At 33.9% G+C, this 20,351-nt stretch overlaps 1 protein-coding gene across 1 annotated transcript in view; it reads right to left on the bottom strand.

Annotated features, from left to right (window-relative positions):
* LOC108744730 (probable G-protein coupled receptor 158) overlaps positions 1-20,351 on the bottom strand; it is a 378,923-nt gene that overhangs the window by 190,620 nt on the left and 167,952 nt on the right. Inside the window, exons 3-4 of the mRNA XM_025974263.1 lie at positions 18,331-18,693; positions 5,605-5,747 (exon numbers count right to left, since the gene is read on the bottom strand). Coding sequence (XP_025830048.1) covers positions 5,605-5,747; positions 18,331-18,693 — 506 coding nt within the window. The remainder of the gene's footprint in view (positions 1-5,604; positions 5,748-18,330; positions 18,694-20,351) is intronic.

The following is a 20,351-nucleotide window of genomic DNA, read 5'->3' as shown; positions in this document are numbered from 1 at the left end:
GGTAGGTAACGGTGGTCGCGTCAAACAGAGAAGGCGGAAAATATAGTCATACCTTTTTAATCTGGGGTAACAAAAAAAATATGAATAAAGGTGTAATTGGTTTTCAGTTTTTAATAATTTTTGTTCTAACAGCAGTATATATGCCGTTACTAAATAGTGATAAATGATTATTCCTTATTGTTTATTTATTTTGTTTTCCAAATAAATATTTATGTTTAAAAAACGATAAATAAAAATGAAATAGTAATTATATAGGTAATACCCTAGCTCAAATTATTTATAAAGAAAAATGATCCCCCTTTTCTAGAATAAGAAATATAAGGGATTAAAAATTAACTTTCTTCATTTGTCCCTAATAGAAGATGAAGACCTTTATGAAAAAAATTGAACTTTTCTGGAACTGAAAATGATTAGTTTAGTAGAAAGAAATCCCAAAAATTGGCTGATTATTTAAAATTTCAAACTTAGTAGCTTTGTTTTATATAGACAAAGCTAAAACTCCTTTCCCTTTTACCACTGGTGTAAGGAATATGGGAGAAGTTGGGAGCGGCTTTTTCCAAAATACCTATTGAAACTTGCTGGTACATCATGAAAATGTAGCCTCGAACCCATAGCTACTATCCCGAACCCTCCTTCGCTTGTTATAAGGCAAAAAAACCTTTTTTTCTTATTTTATTTTTTTTTTGTTCACAGAAACTAAAAAAATAAAAAAAATATTAAGTATGCAAAATCGCCTTTTTTTCTACGTTTGTAGTCATATCTCCGTCAATATATTACCAGCATTATTCTTAATATCTTCAATGGGTTCCGTTTCATGATATGAAATGATGCCTTCTGCTAAGCACAGTGAAACGTCAACAGCTAAGCAAAGCCTAGGACCAAAACCTATTGCATTTAGTATCTATTGACCGTGAAAGCTTACAATAATAATCGAACATTATATTTACAGATTACCAATAAAAAGTACAGGTTTATTTTTTGTACATAATTATGCTTGATTGTTAACAATATTTTCCTTTTTAATAATGCTCTCTCCATTTCTGCTTTTTCTTCAATTCAATATGAATTAATTCATTGTTGTTAAATTTTAACGTACATTTTCACATTTCCAATTCATAAAATGGGGACCTTCCGCCCCGCCCTCCGGTTTTGAACAAATGTGTGAGTCAGATTAACTGCCGTGTGCCCATCCACCAGCACTGGCAGCTGATAGGAATCAGACCCCCAAAATTTTTATATTTTTAATAGTTTCATATTCTTTGTATAGTCTCTGGTACCGGCGGCCTGGTCGGAACAATTATAAAAGAATGTTTTTAACATAATTTTCTGAAACTGAATTTAATTGAATTTTATTTGGTAACTAGCTGTTTTATCGTGAATTTACTTTAAATTGTTTAACTGTTATCATCAATAAACATGTGAACATAGTATTAGGCAAGACAGTTTAGAAGTTATTTTGATATTGCAAACACTTCAAATTTATTTATATTGTAATGTTCGTGGGTTTAACAAAATTAACTTTTAAGACTGATAACGACAAAAACGATTTATTTACACTAATTTTATTAAAGAACTTAAAAGCACTATTAAATTATTACTAAACTTATGAATTATTCTGTTTATTTGCACTACTGTTGATATGTCACTATTCACAGAGCTATTTATTTCACTGCTATCACTGTCAATTTATTTCTGGATTCACTTCTGCAACGGTCAGTTTATTTCTCCTCGTTTCTCGGCGATCGTCTCTTCCTTTAAACACTCATTTGTTTACTTTCAGGAACCCTCTAGAAACATCCGGATCGTTTATTTTCTTTGAACTGTTTAACTGCTTTCCCAGAATGAAGAATGAAAGAAATTTACAAACTCGGCGCACGTGAAGAAAGGCGCCCGCGGCTAGTCGGAGAATCGATAAGCCGTTCACGCACACGTGTGCCTGATCGCACATAAACACGTTCGTGCTCGATACAATATGTATGTATACACATACGTAATAGGTAGTCAGTTTGCTGACGACAGGTTATTATTAAAATTACAATAAATGTCCAAGCAACATGAAACACAATCGAAAGCAGATGCACGGCAGGCATTGTTCAAGACAGCTTATACTGCATATCGCGATAAAATAGAAAGAGCTTATGCGGCGTCCTTCCGACAGAAACTGCTGCAGCTGCATTTGGCAGTTACCCAAATTGGTTTTTAGAAACCGTCCGCAGCTCCCTATCAGCTTTCAAAGAGAGCAACCGTTTAAGCACCCAAGTGGCGAAACATATAAGACAACAAGTAGGGTAAAGCGATCAAAAATCTAATAGAGGAGCCTGCATCAGAATTCCGTTATATTGCTTTTATACAGGAGTACATTTTCTTTTCATTAGTTCACCTGAAGCAATTTTTTAAAACCTTGACCTGAAATTTATCAAAAAAGAATATTTATACACATACGTACATATCCCTTGAATATTAATACAGATCAAATTTATGATAAGAATATGAGGAAATTCACAGGAACAATTTAATAAATATTTTCATGCAAATTAACTAAGTACATAATACTGTTTAAAGGTGAACCCTTTTTGAAGGAATTCCTGTCTTAGGAACATGTTAATCATAGCAGCGTCACATAATAACACTTAGAATAATAAGTTACAAAATTCAATTAGTGATATGCAACTTAATTTTAAGTAATAAATGGCAACAAACCAACAATCAGGCCCCTATTTTCCATTGGGCACTTTGGGCAAGTGCCCAGGGCCCCACGATTAACGGAGGCCCCCTTTATGGTTCCTGCCATATCCTTCCGCCAACCAAAATTTAAGAAAATTAATCAATAATTGCTGTTAGAATATTTACTTGCATAATCGCCTTTGCATGCTATAAACGCGAGAATACCTAAATGTAGGTGATTCTTCAAACATCTATTATTCTGTCATTTTATTACTTCGAATCGCTCTCCAATGAGAAAAATACAAAATCTGACTACAAGAACTTGTCTCAAAGAGTAAGACTTAGAAGTTCGCGCCAGAAATTTTTTGCTGACTGCACCGATAGTCCAACCGAGTTGGAAGAGATATTAAAGTAGAAATACCTTACTTTCCATAAGTGATACCTCAAGCGTGCATCTAAAACAGCGATTGAGTTTGCACAAGGACATTGGTTATTGTTGACATTGTTTTTCGCTTGAAAACTCCAAATCCCGAGATAAAGTTGCAATGAATTTGCTGCTATGAAGATGTTAACAAGAAAGAGTTAGAAATAGAATGTCGGTATTTGGCAAACTAATTTGGTATTCCAGAAGTTTTAATAAATAGTCGAGTTGGAGACACATTTCCAAATGTAGAAATTACATTAAGAATCTTTTTAAACATGATGGTAACTAACTGTAGTGGCGAACGCTCCTTCTTTAAACGGAAAAGAATAAAAAATAAGGTAAGGCGAACAATGCTTCAAGAAAGATTGATCAGTCCAAACAATGCTCAAAGACAAAGAGTTTCAACAACTGGTTGACAATTTTGTATATCTGAAAACTAGAAGGGTGCCTTTTCAAAAAACACAACTTTGTACCAACCGGAGAATGATAAAGTTACTTTTCCGAGTCATATTACAATTATCTATTCATTCATTGTGAATATAAAGAAACAAATAATTGTTGATAAACCAAAATAATTCTCTGTTAAAGCTGTAGGGCCCCGGTAAGGCTTATGTGCCCAGGGCCTCCAATAGGTTAAAGACAGCCCTGTAAACAATTGTAGTTTCAGTAATGTTCAGTAATGTCCTTTTTAATTAAGAGCATCTAATTGTTGCAGTTAACCTACGGTATGCGGCATAGCTAACTTGTATGATAAGCATCAAATTAGAATGCGCCTGGATAGTTAGTTTTTCGAAACTTCCGTATTGCGATTTTAAACGTATTCGTACTCATCAGAGGGACATGGGCAGTTCCGTTTAATAAAGAACATCTAAATTTGCTACTAATTGTAATTTGTATATTGTTGAACCTACAATTATTGTTGGTCCAAGAATGTGGACTGGTGAGAACAAATAAGTTCAAAAAAGCGATCTGCTTTTCAAATGATAGAAATCTAAAGCATCGTTAACCCTCAATTCCAAATAGGGATTGTACACAACCCTATGCGAGAGCCTCCTATATGACCAGGACATATTGTCATCTGATTCTTCTATCTTTTCATAGTCGCTATTCGATTCTGAACAAATGAAACATTAATTGAATGTGACGTTGTGTCAGGATTCATGATCTTTCGCTTTGTGTATTATTTCTTTCACCAATTCTTCGATGCCGTCTCTTTTAATAAAATCAATATTTGGATACTAGAAATATCCTTAACACTATGTTACAACACTTCAAGTTCCTGTCATGGAACGCTACTTGCAATGGCTCTGTCTTGCACCGCCTAATACTGTTTAAAATTGACTACCAAAGAATGCGTACACTACTTCTTTATGGACCCTTTTTCTGTTTGCCTAAAGTGGTGGTAACCCTATTTTAACACTAGTATTTTAATAAATTCAGTCATAAATCGGAATCGATTTTCTTTTTCTTTCTCGTGCAAGATTCTACAAATTCATACGGAATAAAAATAACAGTGATAAATATATCTGACTCTAAAATAAATAAAACGAAAACAACAAAGGCATACTTATAGCATGCAACAAAGTGAAATCCACTTCCACTGTAATTTGAGATTAGCCTCACTACATCCAACAGTGCAAATATATAATGGAGATGATTTTTACCTTTTTCTCCCGCTACGTTTCACTATTACTCTGATTCTGTTCTATTCTAAGGTTTATTTTGACAAGAGGTTAATGTAAATTTCGTAAGTGCAAAAGAGGTAGACTAACTAAATTTCCGAGTTTTTTAAAATTTAACAAAAATGACAAAGTATACAGTGTTGGAATGTAAAGAAAATGGATACCATTTCTTCCAAATAATGAAAAGTACAAGAAATTGTGGGATGAAGCAATAAGACGATCAGAATTAGCCAAATCGCAACCATATTTAAGGTTATGTGGGCACCATTTTACAGAAAATAAATGTTTTTTTTTAAGTTTATATCAAATTAAGTTTATGCAGTAGGTACTACTGTTTAAGTCTTTATAAAATTCGTCATAACTTCACCTTGTTAGATGAGAAACAATAGAAGTACATAAACATTTACAGTAATATTACTGTGACTTTAACAGAAAACCATTCAAAATTTTAATCGAAAATTACACATATTGTGGTGGTTTTACTAACCTTTTTACAAGGTTTACCTTTCTATCACTACATGACGCACATCTCCTTTTCAGTTTTGACATAAGCTGGTCTTATATCCATATGCAATACATTGCACAAGAAGAAGGGTACTTATTAGATTCCTTAATAATAAATTGCTTAATCGGCTTAACCTCGAACGAAATTTAAGTAGATCAAACGTGTGGCGCCCTCTATTCCTATAATCTTCCCCATTAAAATTATCCGGTTTTAGCCAACGGTAGTTGTAGCTTACTGGCATAATATTTTATTGAAAGAATACGTTTTATACCATTTTCTGGTAATAGTGCGCATCGAAAAGTTACATGCAGAGTAGATAAAAAACTAACCTGAATGGACCCAGTATATCATCTTCGAGTTCCTCTTTGAGGAATCCTGGCCAGGTGTGATTCGCTGCCTGATAAAAGTATCCGCTTCTACAAACGCATCTGTATCCACCTATTCTATCTTCCGTCTCGTATATGGGAATGCACTACAACAATACAAAACAAGTTTTCAGGTTTTCATTTACATTTTATAAGCTCGAATTTTACTAGGTATGGGTTCTTTTGTTTTGAGGAAAACAACTTTTATAGAGTTGACAAGGAATAAACTTACTCTGAGTCAGACATTATCGTGAATTTTGGATCGTTTAAAGATCAACTTAATTTTTTAAACTACCAACGCACGTTATTTTTGACAAATTTGGATTGTAAAGGAAAAAAACGAAAAGCTTATATTAAGAGTAACATCATTTTCCTGACTGAAATATTATTAAAAATTTCATTCATGAGTTATTTTTCCATTCGTTTCGTATTTTAAGCCACCAAATTCAAAATATACTTCGTTTATTTTCTCTGGCGATGTGACCTTCAGTTTGACCGGCGCAAAATAGAAAAGAACAGCACTAGGTCAGAAAAGAAAGGAGACAAAAAACCTTTAACCGGTGAGGAGCGTATAATAAGTACAGTATTGCATGGAAAAATTAACCACTTTATCCACTACAATTGCATTGCTCAAATGTGCTGTTATTGGAACCATTTACTACTGAAAATATCAATGAGATGTTTATTTATATTTGAAGACATATTGAAGGCTTTAACGCTTGTTTTCGATGCGCACTATTATTCATGATTGAGCAAAACTTTTGGCAGGTACTGTATGAAAAAGTATGTTTAATGATCAAGAATCAAGAGTATAATGAGCTTTTTTTCTCCCTAACTACGATTTTGCCATCTTTTTCATGGAATTGGAATCCTTCACAAAAGTAGGGTTTCCTGTTCAGAAAAATCAAGGAGTCTAAATTAAAGAAGAATGACAAGAATAAAATTGATAAAAAACACTGGAAAAAAAATTAAATACATAGGAAATAACCAAAAGAAATAAAGGGGCCAGATAAAATATATATTAACTTTATGTAAAAATATGGGAAGATTTAACAACTAATACATCCCATGAGAAAACGTATAATTGTATAAAATAAATAAACAAAATTATGTAGCATAGTACGTATTGTTACGTATAGGCAAATCACCATACGCGGAGAAGCATCAATAGGCCCATAGAATGGGTTGCCTAGATTGCCTTAGAAATAACTAAGGCCACATTCTCTATCTATATTCTAAAATCTTTCTAGGACAAGTCTAGCTTCTATAAATAGTTATAGTCAAATGAATTAATAAGTTTGAGTTCTAGCTACGAGGCGATAGAAGACGAATTAATTAATAGTAATGGTGTTAACTAAACAGCAGTGATTACTTAAATAAATTAGTAGTACTGCGAAAGGTTTCCTTTTTATTTACGTACAATTAATTTGCGTGTATGTCGAATTTCCGTATAAGGAATAAGGGTAGAGTGACTGGATGGGTTGTAAAATTCCAAATAAGCTTTATCATCATAAGGTCGTCAGTTCTAAGATTGGTTGAATACCACAAAATAGCGATAGAATTGAGAGAGAAGAATGTTAAGGGCGAATGGGTTTTTATAAAGTTGTAGGAAGGTGAGCAGGGAAAGTTTTACGGAGAATTCTAATAGGGTGTTATTCGACGGAATACCAGGAAAGTGGAGAAGAAGACCGTGACTAAAGCAATAAACCTAAAAATATGTAAGTGGACGGGATGTAGGAAAGGGTTACTTTCTATAATTAGGTAAAAGCGTGAAGTTTCGAATAAGACCAACTGAGAGGGTACACAAAACACATTAGGGTAGGTTCGAACAGGAACTGTAATTAATTTCAAAAGAATAAAACGAATAGATTGTAAGAAAAGATATAAATTGAAAATACACAAAGGAAAAGTTAAATCTGAAAAATTCTAAAGAAGCACTATTAAAAAGAGTAGATAGTTTCTTTTATCTAAAAGTTAGAGAGCGAAGATTACAGAAACAGACACTATAGAATTAGATACGAAAAACAAAAGTATGTGAAATTAGGCATGGAAAATAGAAAGATACAAGTCATAAAAATATGTATATAAAATTATAAGTTATAATTTTTAATTCTTAATGTACATATAGCTTTGAAGCCTTATTGTATCAACACAAACACAGCGAATAATAAATGTTACTTCAAATAAAAAGGAAAATTTTATTGAGACTATGTTTAAAAGTAGTATAATTACATTTGTTCATACATCGGGATATTTAAGGGTTTGCGTTTGAATTCAAAAAAAATATTTGCAAAGGTAATTATTAAGTAATTGGAGTAATACTTTTAATACACCTAACATTTTTATGCAGTAGCAACAGTAAAATCGCTGAGATGCTTGGGTCTTCCTTGTTTCCAAATAACGCATTCTTTTCCATACTAGTTTTGTAAAACAATTTGTGCAGTTCATTCTTTTCAAACTTCATCCAGCATATTTACAACCATTTTATAATTTTCATATAAAAAGCAGCAATATCTACAGGGTGTCTCACGGTGACCCACCCATTAGAATATTTTGGAAACTACTTTGATTTAAATTTGGAAATCTCTACAATAGTGTTATTGGGAATGTTCTCCTCAATTAAAATAACAGCATTTATGTCACTTCCGGTTATACCGGAAGTTGAAATCAATTGTCAAACCATTTATTTCAATTGTCGTTGGATATTGCGGCGCATATTCCTTCCCGACTGGAAATTAGTTCAGAGAACCGGGATTATGATCAGATGCGGATTAAATTTAAATAGTAGAGTATCCTATCCCTTAATCCAGTCATCTGACCAATTTCTTATCACAATTTAATACTACAAATTTTACTACGGTTTCGGTACAATCTTTAAATGAAGATTGTATCCGATGTTCTGAACTGGTTCATAATACAGAACTTTATTTTTTACCTGATTTATTCTGTGTGCAATATTGTTCGTCAAACAAACGGATCCGTCATGGATCTTAGAAACAGATCCGACATGGATTTTTCAAATGGGTCCTATGTTGATCATATAAGACGTGAGGATTTTCCATCATACCCGGATCAGAAAGCCTGATTTATTTCTGATCAATCTTCAGGCAATTCTGATCCGCATCGGAGCCAATCCACTAATTTCCAGTCGGGTTCCCAAGCATTTAAGAGTCCAATTTAAATTTAAAACTTGCGGTGTTTCAATAGTTTCATGGCGTATGGGAATAGTGCAAAGTCACGCGGTGCCAGATTAGGACTATACGGAGGATGATCCATAAGCCTGATACCGGATGATTTGATAAATTCGATAGTTTGTTGTGCACAAACGACTTTTCGGGTGCAACTGTTTCAATGTACGAACCAAGCAATGCTCAGTGTACCAGTTTGCTGTTATAGTACGTTGCGTATCTAATGGTACCGTTTTTATAATGCCACGAAGACCAAAGAAAACAACAACCCGATCAGGATTGCTTTGGCGTTGTCGGATAATCTTCTTCTGTCACAATTAAAAATAAATTACGAGATGTCGGATTCAAACTTTATCAGAATTTTTTTTTCAGGAATCTATTCGATGTCCTTTTTGTTCGTCGGTTAACTTATTTGGTAAAAAACTGCACAAACTTTTTTATATGTAATATTTAGTGTCCCTACAGATATCTTAAGAGTCTTCTGAATTTGCACATACATATGTGATTCGATGAACTTCCACGACAGCCACTGTTTCAGTAGTAGTTACGTCATTCGACCGTTCTGAATGTGGATCGTTTTCTTAATTAACATCGTCTCTCTCGAATTGTTTACGTCACCGTTCGACAGTCCTGAGAGATGGAGTAATATCGCTCAATATACGTTTCATCTCTTTATGACATTGTTGTCGAGAAAGAACACGTTTAAAGTACATAATGGAAAATTATTGCTCAAATTTGGGGTCTCGAAAGGGAAGTCTTAGTCTTAGTTTTAGCGTTTGCACTTTAGCCAAACGCGAACCGATTACTAAGTACCTTTTTTGGGTATATGTAAACATCTACATACATATTAACCGTCTGTGTTTATATTATGCGTTATTGACACTGATTTACTACTGAACGACAAATATTATTAATTCCCTACGTATTATGACAGTTTTCAATTCTACTTATGATTTTAGATAGATTTTACAATTCTTAAAATTTACGTTTTTCGAGATATTCATTTTTTTTAGAAAATAGTAGCACAAAGCAGTAGGTAGCAAAAGCCATACCTATTTTACAGTAAGAAAGCTGGAGCAGCAATAAATTCAGGAGAGGTAGATATACCCTCAAGCTTCCCGTCAATACTTTCAAGGGTTTTAGATATTTAATGGCGGATTTGGTTAAATGTAATCAGTCGTAAGTCCATTTTTTCAAATTGAAGTGATAGCTCTGAATACAGAAATTTCTTTGTCATTGATGGTTTTATTGGAATTCATGCCTTTAAGTTTTTAAAGATATAGGTACATCTTAAATTTAGTTTAAACAATATGCTTCAAAAGAAGAACGAATTAAAAAAATAAAAAACAATTGGGTCTTTTAATTTTAAATATTGAGGTAAAGCCACTCTTGAACACCGGTTGAACCAGAAATGTCACATTTTCGAAACATGTTACATAACACTTTTCGAGTACTATTCATCAATTCGTTTCACTCAAAATTCAGATTCCCTTAATGTCTGCTTTTTTTAAATAATAGTTTCTTTTATGCCCGTTTGCACCGAAGTTTTACTAAGGCAGACTTATCAAAGTACTGCTTAAGCATAAGTCTTACTTATACTTCATTTACTTTCTGTAGCGAAGTGCCCCTTCCAATGTCTTGGAAGCGCGCTGGCAAAATCGTAGGTAGGGAGAAAAAAGCTCATTATACTTTCGACTCTTGTTCATTAAACATACGTTTTCATACGGTACCTGCCAAAAGTTTTGTTCAATCAAGAATAATAGTGCGAGTCGAAAACAAGCGTTAAAGCCTTTAATATGTCTTCAAATATAAATAAACATCTCGTGGATATTTTCAGTAGTAAATGGTACCAATAACAGCATATTTGAGCAATGCAATTGTAGTGGATAAAATGGTCAATTTTTCCGTGCAGTGCTGTACGCATTATACGCTCCTCACCGATTAAGAGAGTTATCTCCTTCTTTTTCTAGCCTAGTGCTGTTCTTTTCTACTTTACACCGGTCAAACTGAAGGTCACATCGCTACAGAAAGTAAACGAAGTATAACTTCCAATTCGTTTGCACCGCACGCTGCCTACCTATAACTTAATTAAGTAGCGCTTAGTTGTTGATGGTTTAGCAACAACAGTAAAATTTAGAAATTTGTAGGGTTTTTGTGCAGAATGGTCAAGAAGTTTCCATCTGATTGTGTCTGTTAAGTAACGTCTGGTGTCGTGAAGTGTTGTTTGTCATCTTTTTTTGCTGTTTGATATACGTTTTTGTTTTTATAATTATTTGTGTTTTGTTGTATTTTAGTTTGTATAAATATTAGTAGTATAGTGTTAAAAATAATTTTTAGTTGTAATTAATATACTGTAGTTCTTTTGAATTTCTTATAAACAGAACCTTTCCAACTAAAAGCAGTACTACAGGAGTTATTACCGTTAACGCCAACTACCAATATGAATTGTTAAGTGTAATCTAAAAGTGTTTATTTTCAATAAAAACCATATTTCTGATATTATTATTGTATATTATTGGTTCACCTTCTATAACAAATGATCAGCTTTTGGCGTTCTTATCACTACTCATTTTCAAATTTCTGATATATCATTAGATGCTAATTACTACTCTTGGAATGTACATAATCGGTACATTACAATACAATAATATAAATGATAACACAAACCAACTTTCATTTAATGATAATTTAATTTAATAATTACTATATTGTTTATTATTTAATAGTAACATGAGAATCATCTCTTTACTATAACCATGTTATTTTTTTATTTTCTTACGACAAAAAATGCCGAACTACTGCCGAAATTATTACGACAGTCTTTAGCAATGCTTAAGCCAGGAACATCTTTTGTTTAAAGTTAAGCATCTGTTTCGATTCGTAAGCGCAACTTAATTTGCGGTGAAAACCATTTCCGTCTTTTAAGAACTACTTAAAGATAAGTAGTACTTATTTACGTCGGTGCATCACAATCAAAATCTTTTGTTTCGATTTAGAGAAGGGTTTCATTTGTGTCTATGCGTAAAAGTGGTATTATGGATGGCACTGTAATAAATCTGAAGATTAAATGTGTGCACAAATTGGACAGTAAGAAAGCTGTCATAAAGTCATGTATAGGTCCATCCAGAACTCAAAGCGTTTCATTTTATTGCCCCATAAATGTTTAAACTTTCACTAGGAAATGGATCAGATGGTGAAATCTTAGACTATTATGTCAACTTTTTTTTATTAGATTATTCTCGAGGAGGGGAAATCTTCAAAAGACACCCCTGAAGGGAGGTAGTTTCGGATTTTTACCGACTAAAACCCCTCCTCGGGAGATAAACCCTGAGGGTTACTTATCCCCGTGAAGAGAATGCAAGGTTGGGATTCTGGAGAGGGTTGAGAAGGAAAAATGGTCACGCGTGGGGGGATTGGGGGGAGAACCGTCGGAGTAGGTATTCCACCTCTGAAGTGAAGGGTGGACACTCGCGCTGAAAAGAGAAACTAGGAGTGAGCGAAAGGGAGTGGCTCATTGTAGAAGGTGACAGGGCCTTCGGAAACAGTCGTTTGACTTCAGGGAGAAGTTGGAGAGTGTCTAAATGGAGGGGTTTCCGTGGCCTGACACTAAGGCCCTGCGAATGAAGTTGTGGCCTCAGGGAGAGAAGGTAAACTGATTTGTTTCAGAATTTGGGTGTTTCTGTCGAACCAGGGATAGTTTAGTGCGGAACGAAGAATCCGCATGTAGGTGGCTTGTAGAGGTTTCAGGCGGTGAGGAAGGGCGCAGCCCCAGACGGGAATGGCGTAGGAGTAAATGCTTCTGATTATTGCGTTAAATGCGATGAATGCACCCATTGCCTTGTTACGGGTAGTTGGAGATGTAGGAGCCGCCAGTTTAGGGTCCTGTCGAAAACGACGCCTAGGAAGGTGACAGAGTTGCTCCACTTGATGGAACGGTTGTTTACTAAGATGGAGGGAGGTTTTCGATACCTATGAGAGAAGAAAATTGCTTCCGATTTGGTCTCGTTAATGGAAAGTTTCTATTTTCGGTACCAGTCTAGGAGCAGGGGCAATATTGTGTCTGCCAGAGCCACCCCAATTTGTAATGACCAATGAAGCTTTTCATCCATAATATTTAGGAAGGAACTCCTACACTGCACCCCCTTTATTTACATTTTCAAGTTTATTTAGGTTGTAGTTTTTCGTTTCTAACAGAGATCATAATGAAGAAACAGATCATAGAATTCAAAGACAGATCACATAATATAGAGAGTGCTTTTATTAATTTTATCCTTTTATATGTCTCTTGTTAAAATGCGTTTTGTATAAGCAGTTAATATTGTACAGAATAGCGAACAGGAATTTCTTTGATTATAAAATGATGGGTGAGTCTCTGTTTTAACGCCTCAACTCCCAGTTAAAATCAATGAAATACTAAGATTTCTAGACGTAGTCAGCCATTCGTACTAATGCTCTACAGCTACTCTCACAAGATTACTTTTATGTTATTTCCAGCATTAATGTCTAAATGCTCCCTCTCAGGTAACTTTTAGTATTGAAAATACTACTTGGGTTGTTTATATGAGACCTATCTCATGAAAAATGAAATCGTTCAGCGACAGATCTGATAATCAAACGTGTCGAGGTCAAAGTTTGCTAGGCCTGTTATTCTAGGTTATAAGAAAATGTCAATAAACACAAAGGATAAATATCGATGATTGAATAATGTCTATGGGTTTTGTCTCATAACACTGCAATTTGAGCTCGTTTAGGTTCTTTTACGTGTTTTGTTTGTCGTACGTCTTTAACTGAATTAATAGAAATTCCTTAAAAGAATAGCATTTGATAGCCAGTATGGCGTAGTATCCACCATTTAACATGAATGCTCGAATGGCAGCCTTCGAAACCCTGAATCGCTTTGTTTTACAGTTTATCGACCCGCTTTTCGCCATGAATAAATTGTGAAATTATAGAGTGAACGGTTTAGAGATTTTAAACGCCGACCTACGAGGAACATTAAATAAATTCCAACTTGACACTAAATTCCCTCAAAAGTGCAAAAGCGATTTACTAATGTATATCCTGTAAAAAATTACTTTTCAGTAATTTAATTTAATTTATTTTAATTTTATTTATTTATTTCACTTCACTTGAACGTTTATACATTTTAAACTGCAAGGAACTGCTTGTAGCACTCAGCTTTATGAAAACTGTTTGTCAGAATGTCAAACATGGCTTGAGAATTATTGACTATTGCTTCATCTAATTATCGAATGCTTTTGTCAATTGTTAGTAGTTAGTTCACATACAACTCTTTTAACGATAAGATCACTGTTACATTTTTATCATTTTTGTCGTTTGCCATACTAAATAAACTGTTTAATACATTCTACCAAATTTATTTTAACACGGATCATTTACATTCCAAGAGTAGTAATTAGTATCTGATGATATATTAGAAATTTGAAAATTTACACAATTTAGCGGGAGAAGTTATAAGAACGCCAATAGCTGATCATTAGTAGTAGAAGGTGAACTAATAATATACAATAATAATACGTTTTATCAGAAGCTTTTATTGAAAATAAACACTTAACAGTTAATTTTGGTAATTGGCGTTAAGTCCTGTAGTACTGCTTTTAGTAGAAGAAGGTTTGTTTATAAGAAATTCAGAAGGAAATTGTCTCCACATGATACTAACTACAACTACAAATTGTTTTTAACATTATATCACTAATATTTATACAAACTAAAGCACAACAAAACACAAATAATTACAAAAACAAAAACGTATAACAGCAGAAAAAGACGGCAAACAACACTTCACTACATCAGACGTTGCTTAACAGACACAATCAATTCGAAACTTGACCATTCTGCACAAAACCTACAAATTGCTAAATTTACTGTTGCTGTCAAACCATCGAAAACTAAGCGCTACTTACTTAAGTTGCGGGTAGGCAGCGTACGGTGCAAACGAATTGTAAGTTAAGTAAGACTTATGTTTACCTGTAAGCAGTACTTTGTTAAGTCTGTGCAAACGTGCATCAATGTAATAACGCCAAATGTAAGAAAGTAAAATAGGCTGCGATTATTATTAAATTTAATTATTTATTTTATATTTCATTATTAATCNTTATTTTATATTTCATTATTAATTATATAAAATATTTTGTGTCATAAAAAATTAGAAAATGTTTTGAAACGTTTTTTTCGAATCATTATTCGAATATTTAATCATGATATCTATTATATCTGTAGTTATTCATGATGTTGAAATCAAAAAATTTAAATCACCCGCCAATTTTTATGTCTGCTTGATTTCAAATCTTGAAAAAAAAAATTATTACCATAATAAACTGCAATAATTTCTATGAGTGGTCAATTTTTCCATGTGGTAATATTGTAGATAACATTAAAACAAAATTAGTTAACTATTTATGACAATTTTCAAAAGTTCAATAATTTGCCTGAAAGTACAATAATTATACGGGCTTAGTACAGTATTTTTTTTCACGCATCTGCCAACACTGCTCCACCCCATGCTATAATCCCGTACGTTGCAGCACTATTAAAAAGACCATAATATATTTGCAGTAAATTTTATGTATTCATTACATATCTTAATTTATGAAAAACGTAGACTAAGTATCTATTTTTTTTCCTCAAATTATTATTTGTTCGCTTTACTTGAAATTGCACTCTAAAATTAGTCCTATTAAGTACTTGGCATTTCTGTTTCTATTTATTGTTTGATCTTCTATTTTTATTATAAAATCCTTCGGTACTGAGGCTTTGTATTTGATGAAGGGACATGAACCTTGACGAAACTCTTGTGCAAACTAAAGTGGGTGGATCGGCTTGCGAGTTTCGATGATTGGTTCAACCATAATGGGGGGGGTTCTTAAAGAGACACCAGACTAAGACAAGTCCCTGAAAGAGGGCAGCAGCTCTTTCAGTACTCAGGGTGGCAGAGATCACGTGGATCGGTATGGTACTCTGATGCAAAATACTGCGATGTAGAAGGCAACGGGAAACCACCACACCTCACAAACAAGGGCAATAAGGTTTTTTTTAAAGGTGTATGTTTGAAGCACGGCGTTGTACGGGTGCGAAACATGGACAGTGGGCGCGGCGGAAAAGAAAATGTTAGAAGCTTTCGAAATGGGGTGTTACAGGCGAATGATGAGGATACCGTTGATAGAGAAGGTTAGAAATGAAAAGTTATTAGAAAGAGCAGGAGAACACAGGACTCTATGGAAGTCAATGAGAAATAGGCTAGATAGGTTGGTACGACATCTTCTCAGACATGAAGGTCTAGTCAGAGACATATTAGAGGCAGAAACAGGAGTTAGGAGGGGTAGAGGTAGATCTAGGTTAGATAACTGTCAGCAAATAGTCAAGGATGTAGTTGTTCTTGTTTCAGGGAAATGCGAAGATTAGTTCAGGATAGGAAAGAGTGGAGGTACGTGTCCAACAAGTCTGACGAACTTATGATGATGATGAATCAAATTGGTCTTTTGAATGTTGCTTAAACGACGGTTTTTGTATAGCCAATTTTGATCCTAAGATTTAAAAAAAAAAAAATGAAAAATGGTACTTTCTGGTTGTCAGTTTTACTCCCTTGATATTTTGGGCAGTAGCAAAGTTGAAGACGCTTGGAAGTCTATGTAAGATCTAATACTTGAATAAATTGAAGCAGTAAAGATCAAATTTTTGGAAAATCTACGTTCCTTCCATATCTTGGGTCAAAAATATTGTTTGAACTGTCACTATGAAAGCAATAAAAAATAATAAATTTATATTCGTGGACTGTACATTTAATTAATTTGATATTTATAGAAACGCCCTTGTAATAGCGCCGCATACAAAACTAAATCTAAATTATAGAACGTGCAAGTAGGTACCAAACAGACCTCGTTCTCCACCCTATACACACTATATATTCAATAAGGTTACAAGCTGATTTCACTATCTTTCTTTATGTTTTGGCTGATCGTTATTGTTATTATTTTAATCGAAATGTAATGAACTGCATTGTACACGGGCGCCGTTGCTGGCGGCAATATTGGATGTCATTAATGTATCAAGTGTAATTGGTGCTTTGGGTGTCATTTAAGCTACTTCAACACACGCAGGGATAATTCAGAATCTCACGAACCTTGGTTTTAGGTTGCGTAGTAACAACACTCCGCCCGCTCACTGGTTTCTACTTTTCTCCCTCTTAAAAATATTAAGTCACTGTTTACAATTTATCTGGAGCTCCGCCCTTGCATGGCACATGCTTAACAATTGGTGCAATGTTTCTATAAGGTACGAATGCACTAGTGCAATATACAAAGCTGCAGGCGATCGATACTGACGACACCCTTGGTTGGCCTGAATGCCGCCAGAGAATGACGTGAAAAATTATACAGTGGACAAAAATGATGCGACAAAGGTAACTTATTGGGATCCGTCAAATGGGCATACACCATCTGGTGGTATAATTTATAACTCGAATGAGGGAAAAATTTACATAGGAACTGTGCACGCAAATTGTAAAATTGTTTATTAGAATAATAAAACACGTTAAAAAAGTAAAAATTTTTTTGATGATGGAGTCGACGAAGTTTTCTTCTAAAGTTAAATCAAATAAAAAGTTAATATGTTCAGTGAAAAGCTGCAATAGCACTTCAGACATAGATCTTCACTCTTCACCTACATTAACTACTTTCCAATAAAAACTAACCGTTTTATATATGTAAAAAATATATTCGGAAAATTAGAGAAAAAAGTAAACTAATAGAAGCTTGGATGAAAGCAGTAGGTATCAAAGAAGTGAATTCCGGAATAAAAATTTGTTCACGTCATTTTAATGCACATGATTATATTTCAGCAAGTATTTACCATCAGCCATAACCTTAATATTTAAAACTAGAATCATACTAAAATTATAAAGTGAGAAATTATTTATTCCTGTGTAATTGATTTAACACAATTCTAATGATACGATATAAGTATTTTGAGGTTAAGAACCTACCTGCTGCAATACAACAAAGTTGCAATAATGTGTTTGCAACGTTCTCTTAAATCGGCTTTGCACGTGCAAGTCATTGATATGATAGAGCTTAAATCACCCAGAATCACCTCACCAATTATATAACGTGAATTACTTTTTAAATCCGAAGTTTGTAAAAAGTAGGCAGCAAACTTGATGGAATTTCCGAGGCTTTATGTCAGCCCAATAACATATTGTGTCAATACTTATCATTTTATCGTAATTTAAAAAATTGGAAATTGCACGGTACACTATAGGAACTACGATAAATTTTCCCTAATCGGCGCCATGTTTTTAGGCTCCTCCCATTTGACGGATCCCAATAGGAAGACCTAACCTATAGAAAATGGAAATCATATTTCCTTAATTTTGTACGTGGGAGAAAATATTTAATGTAGATTTAACAACAAATTACCGCCTTCGAATGTTTATTCTTCTATGGATTTCGGCCGTGAAAGCCTTTGTTTTTATAAATAAACTTACCTTAGTTGTACTATCGCATTTGTGTGTAGTACCAAGAAGTTCAGAGAAACGTTTATCACAATGATTGATACGTAAAGGAATAAAAAAGGCGGTCCCGCTGTCGGAAGTTTTGGAAACGTATGCGTGAAACCAGCGCCGTCCAAAAAATTCACAATCTCTAAATGGAGGTGACCAGCCGCTGCTAATCGAGTTATAAACCATCCAAAAAGCTTCCACTTCCCTAGCTCGATTCATAACCTGTTTAACTCTTCCATTTTTGAGCAGCGCATAGATTGGACGTCGGTTCGTTGATGTAAGAATGACTCCTACAAATATATCCATAGTAGTGAGAAGTCTAGATGAAATATACGAGAAATTGTATCCCTGAAACAGAAAAAAATAGCTAGTACAACGCTTTCTAGTTTCAACACTTTTTTAAATAATCATCCACAATCATTATATTGCCAGATAGATACACTTCAATCCTATGATATATTAAGGTCGACTCGATGATTTGAAACTCAAGGGACCAGAGATAAATTTCAAATTACCAAGAATTCAAAATAACAAGCGGTTAAATAACCACGAGGGGGAGGGGGAACCCAAGTAAATAAGAGTTTGATCAAAATTCGTGATTTATTATTTCTATATTAGGTAAAGGTCTAGATGATGGCCCCCACCCCCGAAAGGTTGGGGGGATCGAAAGAGGAGGTCTTCCCCATCACTATACCATAAAAATTTCGTGGCGGTCTCATCCCAAAAAAAGTGATGGGGGTTGATATTAACTATTTTCATACACTATAATTCAAATAAAATAATCATTTTCAAGCGGGTGGAGGTGGGGGATCGAAAGAGGGTGGTTACTTGAACAAAACCCGATAACCTAACCTAACCTATTGATAAAGATATTTAAATAATGTTTTATATAACTTTCTCAATATTTTTATGTATTTTTCATTAGTTTTACCTTTGAATATTGTTTAAGAATGACTATATAAATATTTACATGCCTAGAAATGTATAAAAATTGGCATATTTATTAACTTTGAACCCCCATAATTTTTATGGGAGTGAGACCGCCACGAACTTTTTATGGTACAGTGATGGGCGAGACCTCCTCTTTCGATCCCCCCACCCGCACCCCCTTCGGGGGGATCTTTACCCTATCTTATTAACAATTAAATACAATAATACAATTATTCAAAATTTTTATTTCGAAAAGTAGCCCGTAATATTTTTTTGAGTGAGCGACTTCAGTCCATCATTACCCATAATGTAATCTGTCTTCTTCAAGATCATTGAAAATGTCGACGGTAAAATACCAAACTGTTTAGCGACATCCTTTTTTAATTGTCTATCCTCCACAGTTTGAATCTCACGCTTTTTATCACATATGGAAAGACATTTTTTCTTTCTTTGATTCATTTTAATAACACAAATTAAACATTAACATGACATGATGAACGTTTAAAATAAGACTGGAATGCGAACTTACTCATATCTCATTTATGTAAATAATCGACAGGTCTGTGCATGACAAACGCTTTAAATTATAGAGAGTAGGGAAGCCCGGACTTCAAATTATCGCATGTCGGCGAGCAAGGTACTACTCCGACAACTTCAAATTACCGAGGGGACCAATTAACATTGATTTTATTCAATTTACCGAGTATTTTTCAAGGGACCGGAAAAAATTCAAATTATCGAAAGATTCAAATTAACGAGTCTCAAATTATCGAGAAAAAGAAAATTATTCAGAAAGGGATGAAATGTTCTTTATTAATTATGTAATTCCACCGACGTTTGACCTTTCAATCTAAAGCCTTATCAAGGTAGATTATATAGTTAATAAATTATATTAGGAGACATTGGAATTTCCTTTTTTTTTTGTATAATCCGAAAATTTATTCGTTACGCTAAAGCAAAAACTTTTACGCAAAACTTCTTTATATTGTATATTATAGTAGAACACATTTAAAAAAATTGTGTGGTTTTATGAAACCACGATGCAAGTGAAACTTTTCGGATTGTAGGCATTGGAC

This window comes from Agrilus planipennis, unplaced genomic scaffold (assembly GCF_000699045.2).
Source record: "Agrilus planipennis isolate EAB-ADULT unplaced genomic scaffold, Apla_2.0 scaffold46, whole genome shotgun sequence".
In the NCBI taxonomy this organism is placed as follows: domain Eukaryota; kingdom Metazoa; phylum Arthropoda; class Insecta; order Coleoptera; family Buprestidae; genus Agrilus; species Agrilus planipennis.
Note: the sequence above shows the minus strand (reverse complement) of the source record. Positions and strands in the feature narration are given on the sequence as shown.